The sequence below is a fragment of the Tripterygium wilfordii genome, chromosome 14 (assembly GCF_013401445.1).
Source record: "Tripterygium wilfordii isolate XIE 37 chromosome 14, ASM1340144v1, whole genome shotgun sequence".
Classification (NCBI taxonomy): Eukaryota; Viridiplantae; Streptophyta; class Magnoliopsida; order Celastrales; family Celastraceae; genus Tripterygium; species Tripterygium wilfordii.
In genome coordinates this window covers 11147343-11171318 of record NC_052245.1, presented here as the reverse complement: position 1 = coordinate 11171318, position 23976 = coordinate 11147343, and the positions used below count along the sequence as shown (strand labels likewise).

General features: G+C 36.0%; 1 protein-coding gene across 1 annotated transcript; it reads right to left on the bottom strand.

The window, feature by feature from the left end:
- Window positions 1–5363: 5363 nt before the first annotated feature.
- Window positions 5364–19331, bottom strand: LOC120014945 (TNF receptor-associated factor homolog 1a-like). Its single transcript, XM_038867083.1, has 13 exons — window positions 19057–19331; window positions 18080–18296; window positions 16279–16390; window positions 14814–14902; window positions 14655–14723; window positions 14451–14580; window positions 13128–13286; window positions 11791–12139; window positions 10691–10803; window positions 8376–8526; window positions 7840–8300; window positions 7542–7755; window positions 5364–6957 (listed from the first exon to the last, which is right to left on the bottom strand). Exons 2-13 carry the CDS (start codon window positions 18252–18254, stop codon window positions 5533–5535), a joined length of 3447 nt encoding a protein of 1148 aa, XP_038723011.1. The 5' UTR covers window positions 18255–18296; window positions 19057–19331; the 3' UTR covers window positions 5364–5532.
- Window positions 19332–23976: the final 4645 nt, after the last annotated feature.

Here is a 23976-nt window from a genome sequence, read left to right as displayed (position 1 = left end):
GCACCTGAGAAATTCTCTATATATATATATTTGTGTATGTATATATGTAATTAATATTATACATGTGTGCAGGACAATCACTGAAATATTGTCCTTCAACGGATGTATTCAGAACGTCCCAGAGGTGCTCAGACTTTAGTGGGCATGTGTGTATTCTGGAAGTGAGTGGAAAATACGGGGCAGGTAGCATGCCTAAGAACTGCGTTTGCCAGGAGTCAGTTCCCGTACCAGGGTCTCACACATGCAAATGTCAGATTGTGTGCAACTGATCGAATCTATGATATCTTGCAAGATTTGTTGTTTTTGACAAAACATTGCGGATTTTTCAATAAATTGAGAATTATTAATAAAAATAATCTTATTATTATGTGTCTCTTTAATGATATATAGTATTTTAATTTAGTGTAATTCAATTGTTGAAGCATATATTCAGATGAGTATAAATCTAAAGGCCAGGGAACATGACCAAGAAATAAATAACATGTTGTTTTTTTTAAAAAAGAAATAAAATCAACTAACATAAATGTATGGTACTTGGGAGAGTTGTTAGAAAATTCATCCCAAACACTATAAATCAATATTGTCCGCTTTATGTTTGAGCTTGCACGGTTTTATTTTTATGGATTGTCATCTATGGTACTTAAGTTGAGAAAAGTCTTTGATTGTGTGAGTGGGAGTCGATCTTTAATTAAGATTGATTTTTTTTTTTGGCAATGGGGATTGAATATATCCTCTTATGTGTATTGACCAACCCTAATGAAACATTAATATTGTGATTGCCTTGATTCAATATTCGATTGATTCTACAAATGTTTTTATTTGGGTAAATCAATCTTAATTAAAACATAATTTACATAATTTAATTCTCTAATAATTGTGATGCACCTTCACATATCTAAAGAATTATTGAACTATATATAATATCTGTGCAATCATATTAAAAGTTTAAAACTGTTAAAGTTCAAGGTTTTTTTTTTAAAAAAAAATATTTTAGGAAGTCAATGATTTTCCAACTTTAAATAAACAATTGACAAACAAAACCTAGTAATCTTCTTGGTCTTATCCCCAAAATATGGAGAACGTACGCAAAATGTTTTAGTTCAACGATTCTCTACGACTATTAAGAAAACCATGACCTTAATTTTGATTGCTTCACTACCATGAATTGATTAAAATCTCAATAAATTATTGATACTTAAGTTAGTTTTTGACTTGATCAATCAACGTGAAAAGTTGCCTACCAAATGCACAAAAAGTCACCAAAGTCTAATAATTTGAATCCAAGAAAAAGAAAGAAAAAAGCTCTCAATTTTAATACACCAACTTTTATTTAATTTAAAGGGATAATATAAAATAATCCCTGTATTTTGCCCAAAAAATTCAAACAAATCTACGTGTAATATGTGCGGCTAAACACTCGAGTGATTAGTTGTAGTGGTAAGGATCGTGTGTATCATCTTGGTGACCAGGGTTCGAATCCCCCCTCCCCCGTATCAATATATACACACACACCACATCGGTAAAGACATAGTCTTCCAATGGGTATATGTATGTAAAGTCCACTTGCAAGGCTAGGGAGAAATAAAGTCGTGCAAGTCCGATGTATCCATTGGAACCGAATAACCCAAAGCGGATAATATAATTGGTTGTATGAGGTGTGGATTTACAATATGATATCGGAGCTATTCGGATAATATATACCACATCAGTAAAGACATAGTCTTCCAATGGACGGATATATATATATGTAAAGCCCACTTCTAAACACTAACTAGGCATTTTCCCTAATTTGACGAGTTGGGCTCATCCCACTTGTTAGGACTAGGAGAAACAAAGTCACGTGGGCCTGATGTATTCACGGGAACCGATAAATTCAAAGTGGACAATATAATTAGTTGTATGAAGTATGGATTTACAACACTTAATGTGGTGAAGAATAACCGACATGATTTCTATTTTTAGAAAATGATAATGAGGTGTGATGTTATCTTATATTAGTGGTCAAATATCAAAGACTACAAGTCTACAACCAACTCTAGCGAGAAGAAACCCCTTCCTCATCCGCTTCTTCTTCCTGCGCAAGAAAGAATTACTCCTCATCTGCGATCTTCTTCCCATGAGAACCCCTTATTCAAGGGGTGAGGGTTGAAGTTCTTTCTTGGTAAGTGATAATATCTTTAATTTAGACCTTGTGGTCTGTTTATTGTCTTCAAATTATCAAATTAAAAAAAGAGTAAATTACTCAAAAATAAGAGAAATAAAAGAAATTAGTTAGGGAAGAGATAATAAAAATAATAACTGATAATAAAAATAATAACTAATTAAACACTTATCAGGGGCTCGTTTGACCCATTTTTTGAAATGCATGGCTTAATAAATCTTTTTCTGAAGTACAAGAGGTTTTTTTTTAATCTTAAAATTGCACGTTTTAAAAAATCAACGACAACATTGTTCTTGGTATATTTAGGATACTTGTCACAATTTTATTGGTTTAAGACACGTGTCATCAACGTCAACAATCATAAATTAATCAAAAAAAATCATGTCAAATTATCAACGGCACAGCTTTGTCACATCAACGTCAATTTAACAGTAATTTAATTTAAGGACTTATGAAGATCGATCGATACACAAAATAGAGGGGGATTGTAGCCTGAAATATTGAACAGGGCTTGTTTGATCTTTTTTTTTTCAAAATACATGGACGTTTTCTGATCTTATCCCTTAAATTAATGGATAAGCCCGCTTTTGCCCACTAAAAAAAGTTGGGAGAGGTACAAAGTATATGTCCACAAATACATTAATCATACCATATTTTATTATTACTGGAATACTTTAGAGAACTTATGTTATAATAAACCATGACAAATTACACGATCCATAGATGAGGATTCTCCTCCAAAAACATAACAAGAAAATAAAATTCCCGTATCAAGAATAAAGAAAAAACCCAATTCAATAGCGTCTGCAACAATTTACAGGGATACAAGTAATTCGTTTTCTTTTTAACCAAACGGAAATAATAAAGTGATAATATGCATAATTAGCCTAGAAAATGAATTCATCAATTACCAAGTTTATCAACAAATGAAAATCAAGAATCATAAACTTTAATCATCTTCAATTTACAGTTGTTTAAATTTATTTTCTTGATAATTACATAACCTTACTTGCTTTCACTGCTCCAGTACTCGACGACATGAATAAATCAAATTTTTTTCAAATCCAAGAGGCATTTTTCTTGAATGACATAAGACACAAAATTAAGGAAAACAAACAATAAATCAATGATCTGTAATTAATTTGATCCAATTTCATCACTCTTTCTAAATTCAATCGGAACAAAGCCGGAATATCTGAATTCACATGTATATAAATATAACAACTTTTGGTCATTAAAAGAGTTTACTAGATCCAACTCGATCACTGAATATTCAAACGTTACAACTTGAGAACCCAAAGTTGAAAATTGTTTCAATATGCACACTCGGACATATTTTCGACTATTCGGATAGTCAAATTGCTAGTATGACATAGCGAGAAATATGTCCATGTGTGCATATTAGAACAATTTTCAACTTTGAGTTTTAAAGTTAAAACGTGTGAACATTCGATAACCGAGTTTGAAATTGGCGACAACTCTTACAGTGAGCAGTTGTATTAACCCATATAACGAGCTTTTGTCATTTCAGAGTGGTAGCAACACCAACTGGAACCATGAGCTTGGGATAAGCAGTAGCATGGCCTGCAAAGTTCATCTCCTCGAGAGGGCAGCTCGGTTTTCCTGAGCCCGGAATGTAAGTGCAGCCTGAACCGGTAGAAGGAGGCACGTCTCCCCGTTCAAGAGACGCCATCCCGATTTCTTTCATAAAATCTCTTCTGTCATGTAACACCCTACTGGCTTGGTATTCCTGGACAAATAAAACAAGAAGAAGAAGAAGAAGAAGAAGATATTGGCGCCGCATGTTTCTTGGATCGATGACAATGTTAATGAAGCATCTCATGAAGTAGGGGAGTATTTATAATGAGTGATTTTGTTATTGTCTTAGAATTTGACTGTTGACTGTTCTATATATATATATACACACACATTGTTCATTCATTCAAATAGTTGAATGAGTCACAAGGGGGAAAGAGGGAGGGAGGTGGTGTTGAACTTGAATCCCAAGGCCTTTTTTTTTCCATTCCTGGATCTAATCTTTCTGAAAAATTGTGTATTAATGTACAAGATTAAGGTATTTCAAGAACTTGAGTCGTGTTTTGCATTGGTTTGCCTGAGTATTGGAATGGAATTGTGAGTGGAAAGCACTAAAAGTTTCTTGACTTTGAACGTTTAAAGAGGACTTGACTGGAAAGTGGCTTCATTCGTCAATACTGACATGCGCATAGTTGAAGATATGAACAAGGTGATGAGGTAATCAGATGTATTTTATCCTACAAGCAATGCCTTAAATACACAAACAATTCAGTAATACAGCCAAAAGCACAAAAAGAATATTTACAATTTGTCAAATGGATCGCTTTTGGTTTCAACGCAAAAAAAATATTTACTCAATTTCATAAAAAACGAATAAATATCAATGAAAACATCAAATTTTACCCTCATATTGTCACAATATTTTTATTAAAGCGCCAAACTTGTTTGTCATTGCAACTCACCACACCTCAATCACAGTTTCAAAACTCGCCTCAACTCACCACAAAACGTAAAAACACAATAAACTCCCAAACGAATCCATTGAATCGATCAGAGCCCAGTTACAAAATCAAAGAAATAAAGCCAAAAAAAAAAACCAAAAGAAAAGCATGATAAACAAAATAATCAATTCTAAAATGAGGTTCTTGAAAGCTTAAAATTAATTGGTTATCAAAAAAATGGACTCAAAAACTGTAATGCTTGGTCTAACTCAACATTGTCGTCAAAAATTTCCCAACCGCAAAGTTCAATAGTAAGCTATAAATCTAGAAAAAGAAAAAAGAGAAGGTTCATTGACCAAAGCAAGTCCAGATTGATGAGGAAAAGTATCTGTTCGCATTAGCTTGATATGAACTAAGTTTTATTACATCACCTATTGTGAATTTCCACAAGTGTAGTTGGCAATCTCGTATTAGCTCTAACATGAACATCCACAACATGCCACAAAGTAGAGCAACGACAAATAATGTCGATTACTAATCAGAGGTGATTCGGTTTACAATCGACTGGATTAAGCATATGTGTGCTCACGATTCGATTCCAATGTGAAGCATATTTCTCAACAATATTTCAAAAAAAAAAATGTCGATCCAATATTATTCGTGCCCACTGGGATTATTAACCCAAAACCCAAATTTATATTAAATCCTCATTATAAGAAAGACCGGAGGCAAAGGCAATGCAGGAGAAACACTCTTTACAAAATGTTTTTTATAAAAAAAATTGTAGCCTCATTACAACCTGAGACCCAAAACAATCCCTTCATAGTTCATACATCATTACAATGAACCATCACCCCCTCACAGGTTAGCAGGCAAATTGCCATCATAGTTTCTTCAATGTCCATTTGAAGGCCGAAATACAGTATAGCCATTGACGCCACACGCCAAATTTGAATAATCTGGACTGTAACGTGGGTAACCATCACCATCCACATTCCTCATGCCGCCTAGTGAAGATGGGTCAGAACTGGTCATCTGCCAATGGTTTGGCATCAGCCCATCAATATGACCGTTAGTATGAGGTAACGAACTATTAGAATGAGGGGGAAAATCCCCCGTTGAGTCAAAATGACTGCTAGGTGGCCTATATCCCCACCGGAATCCGCCATCTTGGTAACTCTGTGTTCGCTCAATCCTGCCGGAACTGGTTGACATCCCCAAGTCACCTGATTCACCCACTTCGCAAGGAAAAGTGAATTGTCGATTTAAGATTGGCCCATTGCAACGAGAATGGAACACTGTGTTTGCCCTATCTCCTTTAACCCCATGTTCATCATCAAGCAAATCATTGATGATATCAAGATGTGGAAACTCATCTGTTACCACGCCTTGGGTGTGACGCCCAGAAGTAGAAGCTCGAAACTCGGGCGAGAAATGCTCCCGTGATCCACTGTTTACAGGCTTGTACAAGTCGAGGTTTTGAATGCCATTAAGCAGAGAAGGATCATGATGAAGATTCCTATTGCCATCCCTATGAGAACCTTCAAGCCACTGGGGCCCATTCTGTACGACATCCACAATCCCCATGCCATAAGAGAAGCCAGACTGAACATAGTTTGGGTCTACCCTTTCAGAGCTCGGTGGTACAAACACAGGGGCTGATAACAAGGAGGGTGACTGTGAGTACGCTGAAGATAGAGTTATTCCCGAACTCGGAGGGCTGGGATGGTTGAAAGCAGCAGAACCTGAACCAACAGGGTGACTCATTATGGCATTTCGATAAGTCTGTGGACCATAACTATGAGTAGCTGGTGACGGCTCAGGACCCAATCGGCCAGCTGCACTAATTGAACGGGCTAATGGCGCTGTCTGAACCATGGATACAACAGGAGCAATTGCTCGGGGAGAAGGGATTAGAGGAGCGCTAGAAGGCCTTGACATCGGAGGCACTTGCTGTAGCATGGGTTTTTCTGTTGGTTTTGCAGCTACTGTATTCTGGGCCTCAAGTTTCAACATGCTTGAGTTCTGGGAAGAAGTGGTTAAAGATGTGACTTTTCCACTCTGTGGTGAGCTATATACTGAAACTTTCTTAACTAGAGCAGGATCCACTGGAGCGGTCATCTTTTGCTCTGACTTCAATGGAACATTTTGCGCAGACTTCGATGGAACATTTTGCCCCGACTTCGATGGAAGACCAGATGGCAGATTTCTGGGAGGGCTTTTGGGAGAGGGTGGTGAAGCTGTTGACTTTTCTTTATTAGAGCTTTCCACATTGAGATCTTTGGAGCCAAATTTCTTCTGCCGTGGTGCAACTTCTTCCTATCAAATAGAAAAGGATATGATCAATCAATCGAGACTTCAGTGATCAGCGCCGGTCTAGCGGCACAACAGTGTGGATCACGACTGGAATTAATAGAAAAAGGTAAACCATGATGTGATTTGAATAAGAGGCAGCAAAAAGCAAAATGCTTTGGAGGATTCCAGTAATTTACCGTGAGAGCAACATAAAAGCACAAGACAAACAAGCCTTCAACATTCAGCACTGAATCATACTGCGAAAAGCATTCTGATGATTTTCTTACCAATCTTTTTATGGTTGGTGGGGCAGTAGAACTCTATAGTTGAGGAAACGTGTTCTTTCCTTTGATAAAATTTGAATAATTTATTTGCATTCACAAAATCATAGTGCTAAATACAGTCACCAGAATATGGAAAAGGAAGGAAGGAGAGAGAGAACCCTAAGAAACATTATATCCACCAGGCTGGTTAAGAGAAAAGCTAACAAAAAGATTAAATTAACACATAAAATACGCAAAGCTGTCATGCTTGTTAAGATATTTCTAAGCTACAAACACTCAATAGTGTCTGCATATAATGTAAATCAGATAATAGAGTACACTTACAGAGTAACTGACTTTCTTAAACGCATTCTGCTCAAGGCAGTTAATCTGCCCCTTCATGGAGCGAGGAGCTTCTGATTCAGATTCACCAGCTTTGCTACTTCCAGAGGCATCATGAATATCCATTGCATCTACTACAGGCACAGATGTCTGATTATCCATTCCATTTGCCCAACCTTCTCCATCACATGTGACCTTACCTCGTTGACTCTTTTCTCTATAAATACCAGATACAAATTCAGATACAATATCAAATATTCTAGATCAAATGTACAAAAATAAGTGCAAACTATCAGTTTACCTGCTAGGTGATTTTTTATTTTGATAGTTTGAAAAGGAACTCCCCTTGTAGGACCCAGTCATTACAACTGAAGGGACTGAGTCTGTAGAACATGTTGAGGAGCTATCATCCATCACAGATGGGCTCCTTTTATCAGTTCCATTCGGTACTGATGACAGTGCACTAATTTCACTGCTACCAGCTTCTGTTGAATGATGAACTTCTGACGTGTCAGTATCCCAATTGACAAGACTGGCATCCCTTTCTTCTGAATCAAGTGGAACTACCTCAGCTACACCATCCACTGAATCAGACACATCGGAAACATTTTCCATCACATCCGGCTTTTCAACCACAGGCGGATCATCCTCCACAATGGAGTCTCTTGTTTCACTAGGTTGTTCATCTAGTAGCTTCTCTTGGGTTACAACCCTCTCCCTCCCTCTATCCTTCCCTTTGCGATTGTTCCGCTTTTGTTTAGACTGCAGCATACAAGACATCAGCAATGATTACAATCAAAGTTTATATCGCAACGAACCTATATTGAAAATCTATACCTGTTTCTTCTTTAATTTCTTTTCCTTTTCTAGCACTCCACGTTTGAACTTCTGCTCGCTCTCAGCTAGCCATGCTGCCTCCTCTTCACGGATGAGCTCTTCTTGCCTCTTCAAAGCAACAGCTTCCTGGTAGGCAACTTCAATTTTATTGCTGCATATAAAGAATACAAAAAAATTATCCATAAAGATGAGATTCACATATGAAAGTTTCCGGAGAAAGATGTTCGAAAAAAAAATTTATGTAAGACAATAACAACCCTTATTAGCTGTCTCTCCATTATTAGAGGAATATACAAGACACTGATGACTCCATTTTAATCAGTCAACAGGTCAAAGACAAACTATAACAAAGACAAAAGAGGAAGGCAAAAAAGAAAAATGAAAACTAACAGAACCAGTTCCATATAATTACGCTTTCTAGGGCCCGAAAGCCATTACTACTACCATTCAGTTCTTTTGCCAGGTAGAGTCTTTTGCCAGGTAGAGGAAAAACAAGAAGCAAACGGCTACTTACATGCATGAAATCTCCAAGCCAATCTAGGTAAATTACAGAAAAGCAAAAAAAGGAACCACGATTGAGCAACATATTAGGATAAGGCTTTCCACAGTGTGTTACAAAATATCCAGTGCAAAGAGAACTGAAATTAACTTTTCAGCTATCTCTCTTTCCCTAAAAATTTCAAAATCCACACTGAAGCCTAGAAATCAAGTAAAATCACATCCCTGGAAAACATCCTTCAATAGAGAGGTGTGCAAGAAAAATACTACTACAGATAACCATATCAAGAGGAAATTCAGACTATGCATGAGTAGGCATGATTTTGCTTCTTTTTTGTAAGTACGCTTTTACATTGAGGGAGGGGGATTTTAACTTCTGACCTCAAGCTCAGGGAGGTCTGAGGGTGGCCAATTAGGCTGAAGCACCACCCCTATGAGTAGGCATAACTTTAAATGAAGGCAAAGTTGACAACTCTTGTTTTAATTGTCATCATACATCAAACATGGTGACTCCGCCTGCTACAATAGCCAGTCCCTTGCCAGAATAAAGAAGGGGACTGCAGGTTGGGAGCCATCGTAGAACCTTACTAAATAATATGAAACATTTGTAAAAACTGCGTAACGAATTTTCAAAAGGAATTTCGTTTCTGCAATTTTATTTACAGTTTTCCGACTTCTCATGTTCTACTGCTTGTCACTCCACCTCAAAGTGTTACTCTACTTTCTTCTCTCTCTTTTTTTCACTTTAGTAGGACAATAAAAGTATCTCGTTTTCCAAAATCATATGTCAGCAATGAATTGGCATTTATTCCCCCACATCTAAAATCTACAGAACTAAAGCTTTATCCACAAATAAGAACTATGTTAGCTATGCGAAAACAATAATTATGCTCCCAAGTGCCAAGAAACCGACCTTTTAAAAGTAGGGTGAACACATAAAGAAAAGGAGTAGAACATGGACTTCAAAGCAAATGAAGAAAGCAAGAAGCAAGCATGATTCCAAAAATTAAAAAGACCTCAACTAACATAACAAAATAAATTTTTTTGATGAACTTTTGTTTCTTTCAATAAGGTAAAAAGTGAGAAACAACCCAACATTAATGTGCATAAAGTAGTAGCAACAAAAAACAAATACTTTCACACACACATGAGTGGCCAAACAAAATTGCAAGACAATGGTCCATTAAAATTAATTACTACCAAGTATTGACCACCATCAGAATTAATTTGCATATTGTAGAAAGACAGGAAAACATGCACACGGACAAATCCAACTCAAATTTTCACAATACTATTCTCACTATATTCTTGGATACCAAAAAAATCTAACTATTTTATGAATAAAAATTGATATTTCTTCTCGTTTTGAGTAGGGAAAATTTTATTAAAGGGGCACAAGGAAGGTACAACCCAGATGAGATATTTCGATACTATAGATATTAGGTGCAAAAGCAACTATTTCTTTTCCTCAAGACTTTATGATTTGTGAGAGTACATCTATGTGAGACAAGAAGAAGAATCAAAATTACTTCCTTCTTTTTTTGCAGTGAACCACCTAAAATTGGCCACATTGAACCCACCTTGCATAGTAAAACCCCTTTCTGCATACATACCAGCAGCAGTGTACAGAAACTTCCTCAGTTTGCTTCTTCAAGGTTGCTTTTAGTAACAAAGGAATATAATCAAATCAAAAGAACTCATACTGCTGATCCCATTCCATGACAGAGAGACAAAAGGTAATTGCTAGCAATTTCATCATGGTAGCAATGTTTGAAACCAAAACAGTCATATATTTATATCACACAACCAAAAATTACCTGAATATATGGGTGAGGGCAAATATTTCCACAGTTCTACGACCCAATTCTGTAAGCCTCCTTTCATCACACTCGATAAAGTCCTTGTTGAAGTCCTCCCCAGAACTTCCATCCTATTTAAAAATGGAAGTTTGTCGTATCAAATGATTATCAAGTTAAATCAACCTAGCATATGTTTTCAGCAATGTGTACAAGATGGGAAATACAATAAAAAAAATTAGACCATAAGAAATTCAAAAGTAAGTGACATTGCAAGATAAGCACACAAAGCCTTCCATTCCTGGCAATTTCCATATCATTGAACCACATTAACATGCAAAATCATTCACGCCCATCATCATCCGAGCCTTTATTCCAAAAGTTTGGGGTCGGCCACATGAGTCTATGAGAAAAATTAAAGGGAACCCACTACATGTATTCGTTTCCGCCATTCATTTCTATTTAGGATCATACTTACATCAACACTATTGATTTCATATCTTTTCTTACTACTACAAGCAATGTATTTTTAGGTCATCTTCTTCGCTTCCTAATCTCCCCTATACAAATTCTCACGATTCTCCTCACTGCTGCACCGCTATCATTCACATAAAAAGCCAAATTTGATTTGCCAGAACTTAAAAAGAATGTCACTGCTATGATCATGCAGAGTTCCTATTAGGTCTCAAAATGCCCAGCCTCTCATTCAAAGAGAATAAGACACCTATGTTTATTTTGTTTCTTTATTTTTTGACAATTTTTTTAATTATATTAGTAGTTAGAAAGGACTCGAACCTTGTCCTGATTGAAGTCCTGAGGTGAAGTCTACTAGTAGGCCGAGAGCTCTTTTTTATTACTATTACATTGTCAAGACTCCTATGTTGCAATGGACAACTTTAGTGCTGCAACAAGGCTCGCCCTCTCATCAAAGGAACAATCTTGGAATAATTAAGGATTATTTACAGAAATTAGTAGCTAAGATAAAATTTCTAAAGTTAAAGCATGGACAAACCATGTCAAGAGAACTGAACGTGTGCAGTATACATGGTCCCATAGTGTCATACACTCACACGAGAGTCACCAGAGGGTTTAACATGTAATACATGCATGAAGCACCTCACCTTTGTGCGATTCTGAGGGCCTTTCTCGTCTTTTGGAGGCAATGGTTCCAATGCAGCCCTCTCAAGTAGTAGAAGCACATCATCCACCAACACAAACATATCTTTGTCCACACAAACAATAGGAGCTGGCATTTCTTCGACGTCTAACAACTTCGCCCTCCCCTTCTTTCCGTTAGCCTGATCCTCAAGAGCCTTCAATCCACTATATAAGGAATCCATCACCAAAGTTGAAGTGACTTCCTTTTCAATAAAGAAATGCTTCACAACAACTTTAAGTATTGCAGCTCTTTTCTCCTTAGACATGCGGCGCTGAGTAGTTTGATCCATTGCTGACCAGAAAGCACGGAAGCTAGAAACATTTCAAAAAATCTGTTATCATCAAATCAATTCCGCATTTTCTGGAAGAGTAACTAAAGAAGGCAATCACATAATACATTAATACCAAAATACAACGTGCCTGAAAAGAACATGAAAGTAATGCAGTTCACAAAAATAATACTAGGGCAGGCAGAATGCTTGACACCATAAGAAAGAAAATATTAAGTCAACAGATTAATAGGCCAGGAACTAGGAGACAAGTAAAATCCATAGTCAAAGAACAGGAGACAATATCATAGAACGAGCAGTGAAACACCAATGAAGTATTGAGTGAGGAAAAAGTTCGATTAAAAGAACAAAAATACTTTGTCAACATCAACACAAAAGCTAAATCCACTTTTAAAGGAAGCAGGGGAACTTTAATATACCAGGCCTTAGGACACCACAGCTATTCAGGGGGCCAAAATTTTAATCAAGGTTTTCAGTCATTTATAACTGACTACTAATATCAGAGAAAAACACACAATACCTTGACCATCTAGCATTGTCTGGAAGGGTAACTAAAGAAGGCAACCACATAATACATTAATACCAAATACAACGTGCCTGAAAAGAACATGAAAGTAATGCAGTTCACAAAAATAATACTAGGGCAGGCAGAATGCTTGACACCATAAAAAAGAAAATATTAAGTCAATAGATTAATAGGCCAGGAACCAGTAGACAAGTAAAATCCATGGTCAAAGAACAGGAGACAATATCATAGAACAAGCAGTGAAACACCAATGACCTATCGAGTGAGGAAAAAGTTCAATTAAAAAAATAAAAATACTTAGTCAACATCAACACAAAAGCTAAATCCACTTTTAAAGGAAGCCGGAGAACTTTAAGAGCTTTAAGAGACCATGCCTTAGGACACCACAGCTATGAGAAACGAAATATTCAGGGGGCCAAAATTTTAATCAAGGTTTTCAGTCATTTATAACTGACTACTAATATCAGAGAAAAACACACAATACCTTGACCATCTAGCTTTATCTTCTATCAACCTTGCCAGCTTGCCCCGTTTCTCCTCCACAAAACGCCGACAAATCTGCTCAACATTTGTCAAATATACCCTAACAAGTTCTCTCCGATACTGACAATCAAGGCAGCGAAAAGGCCTATCTGCTTTTTCCCTATAAACAAAAAAGGCTAAAAAAATAAGTGCTCCATATCAAGATATGAGACTACTAAAAATTCGAAAGAAAAGGCACAGTCAACCACCAATTAAGTGCAATGAGAGATCTCATAAGGAGTGTGCTAATCACACATCGGATTCTGAAATAAGATGAACATCAAGATGGGGCCACTGAAAATTTAAGCCAGCAAAATTTAAAACTAAAAATTATTAAGTCTGCATGACCTAACAAATAAAACTATATGAAGAAAATAATCCCATCACGATCATAGATTTCCATGTTTTACAGGAAAATCTCTTTAAGTTAGTAGAATATAGCACATTGGCAAAATCTTATGTGTAACAGTGAAAATTCTAAGAATTAACCCTAAGTAATTCTCACAGCCTTCAGCACCATCTGAGGTGGAAATCTTTATTTGTGTGCTGCAGACATCCCATGTGCAACACGTCAAATGCTTTTTACCATTCAGCAACTCTCAAACTGTTTCCAGTTTATAATGAATAAATCCTGGACACACTAGAGCCCCTCCAGTGTAAAGTTACAAATATATATCACTGTCACATGAAATTTTAATAGAAGGCTACTCTTTGAAGGACCTCAACACCCACATGGAAATATGAACAATGCCATCAAATAAAGTCTCATAAACTAGCCCCAAAGCACAGCAGTCATCCAAGTGTTTCATCGGTAAAAAAAATCCGAAGTTTTTAACCATTCAGCCATCCTCAACCCATTTTTAGCTTATATTGATTTCGGGCACATCTACAATAGCTCCGGCATTTTAAAAAAATATACTATGTCTGGACAAATTTTTTTTATATTTAAATATAAAATGAATGTCTAGGAAAATATTAGCTTAGCAAAAAATCTCCAGAATAAAATTCAGAGAGCAACAATTAAAACTTCACGAGAATAAGATTTGCAATACTTCCAGAGCATCAACATCGGGGATATCAATGGGACAGGATGGACAGGATGCAAGACTACACAGCCGCAGCATGCCAGCATATGCGCTAATACACACTAGTAAAAAGAGAAAGTCGCAGAATAGGCATCATTATATCTAAAAGGATTGGGTAGCATACAAAGTCAATAGCACAAGGATATTGGCACAAAGCATCACATAAAAACATTCAGAAAATAAGAAAAAAAATAAAACACCTGATCACTTGCACTTGCGCCTTTATAATAAGAGAGTCGGCATCAATAAACCCATCTAGCACTTTTGATAGCTCCATGAACTTCTTCCAACCCCAGTCGTGCTCTTTCTTCCAAAATCGATGCAGTGTATCTGCACAATTTTCTGTCAGCATAACATACATTGGAAATGAAACTGGTAGCCAAACCAACAATAAACCAACCAACCAGAATATTTTGACTTCTTAGGATCTTTATTCACCACAGCTATCGTGAATTGCGCAAAATGACTCCAACCTGTTAGATATATAAAGTATGTGACTATCACGATTACGAAAATACAAACAAGATCAACATTGAATTTCAATCTCATTAGTGATAGCACACCTGGGAGAAGTTTTTCATGGTTGGCAACACAGAGAAATAAGGAGAGATGATTGCAAACATCACAGCCTTGGGGATAAATTAAAATATACCTGCCATGAACAGAAGGATTAAATAAAAACCTTGTTTTGAGGAACAAAAGGAAGGAATTCATCGAAGAGGCACCAATGAATACCCCCCTAGAGTACAACAAAAGCGGAGAGTTACCTACAAGAGAAACTGAATTCTATCCAGATGCAAATTTTCTTTAGAACTACCAGAACCTATAATTAAATAGTTTTAAGTCTTTAACCATATCCTGAATTAAAGTCATCGAAGGCCCCTTGTATAAAGAATTTGCCTTCTGTTATATAATCATCCATTCTCTCTCTGGGAAAGCTTCAATGAGAAGCCAATACTTTTTATCTTCTCCCTCGAGCGTCCACTTATCACTTATGGCTATGACATCAGCCAATCTACATTCTCTTCCCCTCTACCAGATGATCTAATGACGCAGCAAAAGCTTCTGGTTAAACAGAAGCTGCCCAGTAAACCTGGGTTTAGGCTAATATTTAGGGTAAGATGGGTAGAAAAGTGTGGAAATGATGAAGTGAGGCTGTGGGAGGTGTCCTCCTCCTTGGACAGACCTGGAGATCAGAGTCTGGTACTAAACTGAGAAGGGATTACCTTCAAAGTTAAAGAAACAAGGAACTTGCACGAGCAAACACTATTATCGCACCCCTTTTAACATTACAAAGATCATCTATATATAGGAGTTCCAAAACACATACCAAAAAAAAAAAAAGTTCCAAAACACTAGAATATTCATTTTTAATTTTTTTTAATTCAGACAAGTCATAATAATTGTCTCCAAAATATCACCTAATGGTTGGTAATGTCTCCAAAATATCTACTGGAGATAATTAGGTCTCATAAAAATCAGCACGTAGATGTCTGTTGATATCTCTAGAAAATTCCTTTTTGTTTTTTTCTTTGTCTGCATCATCTAATCAGTGATGTCTAGACTTTGCAGTAAAATGAAGAAGCAAAGATGTTAGGAAAACATCTTTGTTTCACCTGAAATCCACTGCCAATGAGATTGTAAAGAAAATCATAATTATTTTATTGCAATCCAGACAATAACCAGCAATTCATGCATCGTACCCACATTTTCTCTCTCCCTTCCACTATAGGGGAACAATACACCGGAAATCCTTCTGTGGTGAAAGGGCTATTGCACAATTACAAATCATGTATCGCACGAATTTAATGACTATGCCACCCACCACCACAGCTTCGATGCAGGCCGATGTATGGATCCTTACCACACATCACGGATATGATACCTAAATATAGCAACCTCATTGTGGCACCAAGCTTCGCCCTCTATCAGGAATGACAATTTGTGACCCAAAAAAAAAGAAAGAAAAAGGAGTGAAATAAATTACACAAAACCGCATCACAATCCAACATATACAAAGTCTCATACCATTTGTAGCCGCCAGCCTCAAATACATTACTACGAAGTTCTCTTTTAGTGATCTGTGAAAATTTCTCTATCTTCCATGCATGTCTTCCAAATAACTCGGAAGGTCTTGGCCCTGTAAAGAAGGAAAAATGTCGATAAAAAACCACAAAATTTTTTTGGACCTAACAAATGAAGAAACATACAGAAATAGGAATGCATTTCACCAGGAAGTATTCAATATTAGCACATAAAAAATTGAAAATTTATTTTTCATTCCAACTGTAGTAATGATGATTTGCGACACAGAAGATGAGACACTGTTAGCAAAGAGGGGAAAAAAGTATCCTAATAAATAGTCTTAGTGTCTTATAAATGAGATAAATCATACTTTTTATCAAATATAAACATAAGTTAAGCAGTGATAAATCACACATTTCACCAAATTTAAGCATTATAGAGTCGAGCACAAGTATTCACAAGTCAAAATAATCATTCAGATTCCAATTCCAGCACCCGAGTCAAATTAGTCCAAAAGTAAAGGTCTTTGAAGTAAATTAAACACCCTTGCGCATGAGGAAATTGGTAAACAGAGAGATTGCATCAATGCAACATTTTTTCTGATAAGAGAAAAAATAGTTCAACTTTGCAGGCAAACAATCAAATGAAAACAGTTGATTTTCAAGATCCACCAGCATCTTGAACCCCATGAATGCTCATATGGAAAATGTAGACATATAATTGAAAAATCCTTGAAAAGAAAAGGAGAGCCACCAGTTAGAGAGATTAATATGAGAATCTTGCATTATAAGGGTCCAAAGATGCATTTGCTAGTTAGATTAGATCTAAATAAGTATGACACTTCCGATATATAGTAGATGTCTCAGAAGAAAGATCTCACATTTCCATGCTAGTCAATCCATCCATTTCATAATCTGAATATAGTACTAGTGCAGAAAAAAACATTGTGCCGTCAATAATAGTTTCATTACTAACTAATCAGGAAAAGCAAATAGTAGCCTCACAACGGTGTAAACAAATCCCACAGGCAATAACTTTGCTGGAACCACAGTGCATTTCAATCAACCATCAGATAAATAAAATCTCTAAGCATTCGCCAGAGAAGTTAGAGAACATGAGAGGGAGGGTCCTCGAAATCCCTCTTTTCCTTCCTCTATGATCATTTGTGCCCGGTTAACTTCCAAGAATATAGAAGGTTAGAAGAATGCTTAAACAAGTGGAATTAAGGTAACTCTTCCTATGTGGATTAACCTAACTTCAAAAAAGACCGGGTGGAGGCAGGGAGATGAAAAGGGGGGAACATATGAAAAAATTGTGGTTTTTCCAGTGGTAAGCACAATCACCTGTCTAACCAGTAATATGCAAGTCTAAACATCTTCCGAATGGTCAAGTAATCAAATAGGTATTTGCTTAGATTTGTAATTCATAGTCAAAGATCCTCCATTTTATAACCACTAGGATTTACTAACTCGAAGACATAAGCAAACATTATCCAATCGCAGGACACTCATGCAACCATAAAATGGCATGTACAGAGGCAACTAATTACCATATAAAGCATCAGTGAACTAAAAACAGCAGGGGTATGTCACCATGACCAATCAGACTCCCTTCATTGTATCAACAGAAAGTAACCAAATGGTTCTTCAAAGCCATCGTGAGCTAAATGTATCAAATATAAACACAATATTATATCAACTTATTTAAATTCTACTGACTATCAATCATCAAGATAGCAAATAGCTTCAATCAGCATACAACTCAATAAATTTAATAGAAACATGGCCAGGTCAAAGAAAAGCACCATCATCATCTTCATCAGTGTCCCAATAAGGGGGTGATGTTGATGGGGTTCCACTTTCAACTTGTTCAGAACAGCGCCACTCTGTCAATGCTTCTCCTGATTGGCACTGCTGTGCACTAGAAATTTCATCCACAGTGCTTCCTGTTCCAGACTCCTCACTAGCGGTTCCCGCCATTTCCCACTCAAAACCCTCCAACCAAACTTTCAACTCCCGTTGCTAGATAAAAGACAACCAAATAAAATTACAGTCATAATTAGGTGCCCTTGCTTTGAATGATAAAAAAAATTAGACACAGAGGAATTTATGGATTAACCATCAGTTCTAATAAAATTGGAAGTCCAGAAATCAAATTAGGATTACAAATATACCCAATCCCATAGATGTCTGGAACTCAAAAAATAGACGAACCATGCATTTGGGATTCGGCTACTCAAAATGAACAAAAACAACAATAATTTGAGTATTCAACTTGGCATTCATGTAGAACCACCAGAGACAGAAAACTCAATGCAATTACTGGCTCCTTAATAAGACCTTACAAAGAAAATAATGGGTTCAAAGATTTTGGCTTTCTCTAACAACTGGTTTCCTCAATTTCATCAACAGCCAAACACGCCTCAACACATAAAGTTGTACAAATTGAAAATATCTCCCAGAAACCCGACAGCAATAAACCCTAACATCAAATTTCTGAACAAACATTGACAACCAAGGTCAAGAAGCCAACATTTTTTTTTCTTTTAAATCAAATAACCCAAAATCCTTTACAAGATAACCATCTCCAATTACCGAATTGAAAAAACTACACACAAAACAAGGTCGGAATACAATCAACACCAGTAACGGAAGATCGCCGACAACAATATCAAGACCAAACCCTAAACCTCAAAATAATCAACGCTATAACAAATTCAATTGCACATGGAACTCTCAGGAACGAAAACTACATGAAATAGATCGAATTGTAAATACGAACCCGGACCAGAGGCTCCTCAAATAAGGCTATGGGGGCAGCTGCTCTGAGATTCCAGAGATAGAGAGAGGTTCAGGTAGTAAATTGTATTTGATTATTACCAAAACAAAATTCCTTTTCCTCGTGTTATATCGGATATTGTTTTGACGTGAATTGGGAATTTAGGAACAGTGCTTCCGAGCAGGAGAAACGGAAAAAGGGGGAGGGTGGCTTGTTTTCTAGCTCCTCCTTCCTCCTCTCTGTGAGAAAATAGGGTTAAAGCAAAAAATCAGAAAAACAAATTATATAAATAATTAAATTAAAGATAACAAAATTTTAACATAAACATGGTGGTATTGCCATTGCCTTAACATAATCGTGGACCCAATTACCCAATTACCCAATTAGTAGTTTAGTTCTTTTTTAATAAAGCTGCGTTTATCAGGCTTTGGAGTTTGGACTTAAGGGTCGGGCAAAGGAAGTGGATCTTTTCTTGCTTTATTGACCCGTTTCTTGACCCGGGTATGAATCCAAGCCCATCTCCCCTTTTTCTTTTCTTTTTTTTTTTTTACTTGCATGATCACCAATGCCTAAAAAAAAATCTCAAGCCTATCTGGTCATGATAAATTTTTTTAGAAGAAAATTCTCATTAAAAAAGGAGATTACAAATTCTGGAATCAATCCCTTTCCAAGGAGGGACTCAATTTCCATGTGCTACACAATTCGTCAAATAGTCTTTCTACTATCAAATTTAGTTATTCGAACCAAAGAGTGAGCAATGGAATTATCATAACGAGGGACATGTTATTGGAAAAGTTATATGTTAATGGAGGTAATAGAAGATGAAAAATTAGAACAACTTCAAGACACGTAATCGTTTTCTTTTAGATAAATTTCTCTCCCTTTGATAGGTATCACAAGTGCACCGGGTATACGAGAAAATGCCTTTAGGATACAATGAAGTTTTCTAGTTTGTGGTTGATCTTTGAAGATGCACTATCCAAAGCAACCCAAGAACACTCTTTATGGTAACTCTTGATGATGTATATTTTTCTCATCTCTAGAATGGTTGTGGTAATGCTATTATATAGATATTCAACCATTGCGTAAGCACCTTTTCAATTTGAATAAAAAAAAAAACTGTTTAAGACAAATAACTTCCAAGTAGTTTTGTATTCATTGGTTGTGTCTCTTCAATGCAAAAAACTACTTTAAACTTCCATGTGAAAAACATTAAATTATTTGAAAATATCCAACAATCCTCCCCTATTTTCAAAATATATGTATAAATTATTAAAAAAAAAATTGAAATACAATAGTATACATCATCAATAGAGTAAGTACATAGGTGATAAGTGTCTTTTGGACTTGAACTTTCACTTAGCATAAACAAATCAAAGCTTTATCAAGGTGCTATGGTGTACGAATCTTGAACCAAGGACCCTTGTAGATAAGCCGGAATTGTCATACATACTCAGTTCTGAATTTAAGAGTGTTCTTTTACTTTGCACGCTTGTCGCCTTGTGCTATATCCTAATTTCGAGAGTGCTCTAGAATATGGTCAATTTATTCATAGGAAGCGGCCTCACTTCCACACTCTCATAGGTAAATTCTCTTGGGTGAATCTGCGAATCACCCTTAAAGAATTAATTAAGGATTTTAATCCATCCTCTAACATGCAGATACCGACACTAAATCAAATTTAGGATATGAGGCAAGCCAAATAATAGTGTCATGCTAAACCAATCTTTTAGTTTGTTTGTACCCATTGAACTTAGACTATAATTTCAAGTCTGAAGTTGGGTTTCCACTAAACATGGTTGAATTTCATATAGACCGCAACCCCATTCCTCTAGATGTCTTTAAGATCATCTCTCTTGATAGACTTTTTGTCAAAGGATCAGCTAAATTTGCTTTTGACTGTATATAAGCAATAGTAATTACTCCCTTCTTGAGCAATTGTCTCAAACTTTGATGTCTAAGACTTATATGCCTTGACTTTCCGTTATAACTCTTATTTGAGACTTTATATATTGTTGACTGATTATCACAACTAATCATCACTGCTGGAGTAGGCTTTTTCCAGAGTGGTACATATTCAAGTAAATTTTTAAGCCATTCAGCTTCTTTAGATGCATCAGCTAATGCAATGAATTCTGTCAACATAGTTGAATCAGAAACACAAGTCTGCTTCTTGGAACTCCAAGACACGGCAGCACCTCCCATTGTGAATATCCAGCCAGTTGTGGATTTAGAGTTAGATTCCATATTATTCCAACTTGCATCGCTATATGCTTCTAATACAGCGGGATAGCCTTGATAATGTAATCCATAATCCATAGTTTTCTTCAGATAACAAAGAAATCTAGAAATAGCTTTCCAATGTTCTTCATCTGGGTTACTTGTAAATCTACAAAGCATGCCTACAGCATATGCTATATCGGGTCTTGTGCAATTCATTGCATACATAAGACTCCCTACTACACTAGCATATTCCAATTGAGATTTACAACGTCCATTATTTTTCATTAACTTGATATTTGGATCCATAGGGGTGGAGGCTGGTTGACAGTCATAATGACTGAACCGCTTAAGTAATTTTTCAATGTAATGATACTGTGAAAGTACCAATCCATTATCTTTTCTTAGGATTTTAATTCCTAAGATCACTTCAGCCTCTCCAAGATCTTTCATATCAAAGTTAGATGACAAAAAAGATTTAGTCTCTTCTACACAAGCAAGGTTGGTACCAAAAATAAGCATATCATCTACGTAAAGACATATAATCACAACATTAGTATCACATTTATAATACACACATTTATCAGCATCAATAATGTTAAAACCATAAGATAAAATTACATTGTCAAATTTCTCATGCCATTGCATTGGTGCTTGCTTCAGACCATAAAGAGATTTACCAAGTTTACATACTTTCTTTCCATGGTTTGGAAGAACAAATCCCTGCGGTTGTTCCATATAAATCTCCTCCTCTAAATCACCATTTAAGAAAGCTGTTTTTACGTCCATTTGATGGACAACTAGTTGATGAATAGATGCAAGAGAGATTAGTACTCGAATTGTAGCAATTCGAGCTACTGGAGCATAAGTATCAAAATAGTCTATTCCTTGCCTTTGTTTGAACCCTTTAGCAACTAACCTTGCCTTGAATTTGTTAATTGAACCATCAGGATTCAGTTTCTTCTTAAAAATCCACTTGCACCCAATGGATTTAGATCCAGGCGATAAGTCAGATAATACCCAAGTTTTATTTGACAACAAAGAATTCATTTCATCATTAATTGCTTCCTTCCAAAAGAGGGCATCTCTAGAATTCATTGCTTCAAAATAAGTTTTGGGTTCATCTTCTATATTCACGACAAACAAGGTTTTATCCTTGATTTCATGTCTATTCCCTTCAACAAGATAGACAAAAAAATCTGGACCAAAAGATTTTTCAGCCCGAGGTCTTTTACTTCTCCTTGGCTCAATGTCTGTAGAAGTATTTGGATCATAATCCTCCGTAGGAGAATTCTCCAAATTAGGAACACTGGAATTTTGACTTTTGCCATCTAAGTTGGGAATAGAAGGACTAGACTTAAAAAGATGTTCATAAAATTCTACATTTACAGATTCAAAAATTTCATGAGATTCCAAGTTATAAAATCTATAAGTAGAACTATGTAAAGAATAACCAATAAAAACACACTTGTAAGTCTTATTTCCTAACTTTGGTCTTTTTAGGCCAGGTTTTCTTACATAAGCAATACAACCCCATACCTTAAGACGATTAGACTTGGTTTACGATTAAACCAAATTTCGTAAGGAGTTATATTCTTCTTCTTCAATGGAATTCTATTCAAGATATAACAAGCAGATAATATTGCTTCTCCCCAAAATGAAAGTGACAATCCGGAACTAAGTAACATGGCATTTACCATTTCAGTTAAAGTCTTATTTTTTCTTTCGGCAATTCCATTTTGTTGTGGCGTATAAGGAGCCGTAACTTGATGGATTATGCCATGAGTTTCACAAAATTTTGTAAACTCACTTGGGTAATATTCACCACCCCGGTCGGTTCTAAGGACTTTAATCTTACGGTTAAGTTGAGTTTCAACTTCCGCCTTGAAGATTTGAAAATTTTCAAATACTTCACTTTTAGCTTTTAAAAGATAAACATATGCATATCTTGAATAGTCATCTATGAAGGTTAAGAAGTATTTGTTACCTCCCCTTGATTCACTATTTTTCAAGTCACAAACATCACTATGTACAATGTCAAGTAACTCAGAAGTTCGATCTATAGATTTAAAAGACTTTCTAGTTATCTTGGCTTGTACACATATTTGACATTTAGTATGATTAAAATCATGGCAATTAGAAATTAATCCTAAATTTGACATATTCTTGATGCTACCATAATTAACATGTCCTAGCCTATTATGCCATAAAGAAATAGAATTCACAATATAAGAAGAAGAGGTACTTTCTATTAAATTCAATTTAATCATGCCATTACAAGAATATCCCTTCCCAATGAATACCCCTCTTATTGAGCAAGTCCCCAGATACTAGATTTTTGCTCATATCAGGTACATAAAATACATTGACAAGAGTAACAATTTTTCCTGATGTGAACTTCAATTCAACAGAGCCTTTGCCAACAACTTTTGTGCGAATGCCATTTGCCTTTGTGACCTCCAAAATTCTATCACTAGATTCTTCATAAGTCTTGAAAAGACTACGGTCCTTGCAAATATGGATAGTTGCCCCTGTATCCATCCACCATCCACCATCAATGCCAACTGAATTTGCTTCAGTCACTGTAGCAACTAGTGCTTCATCTTCTACCAAATTTACTTTGGCTTTTGTCTCTTTCTTGTGATGGCGACAATCACGAATATGATGGCCCGGCTTGTTGCAGAAAAAACAATTTCCTTTCTT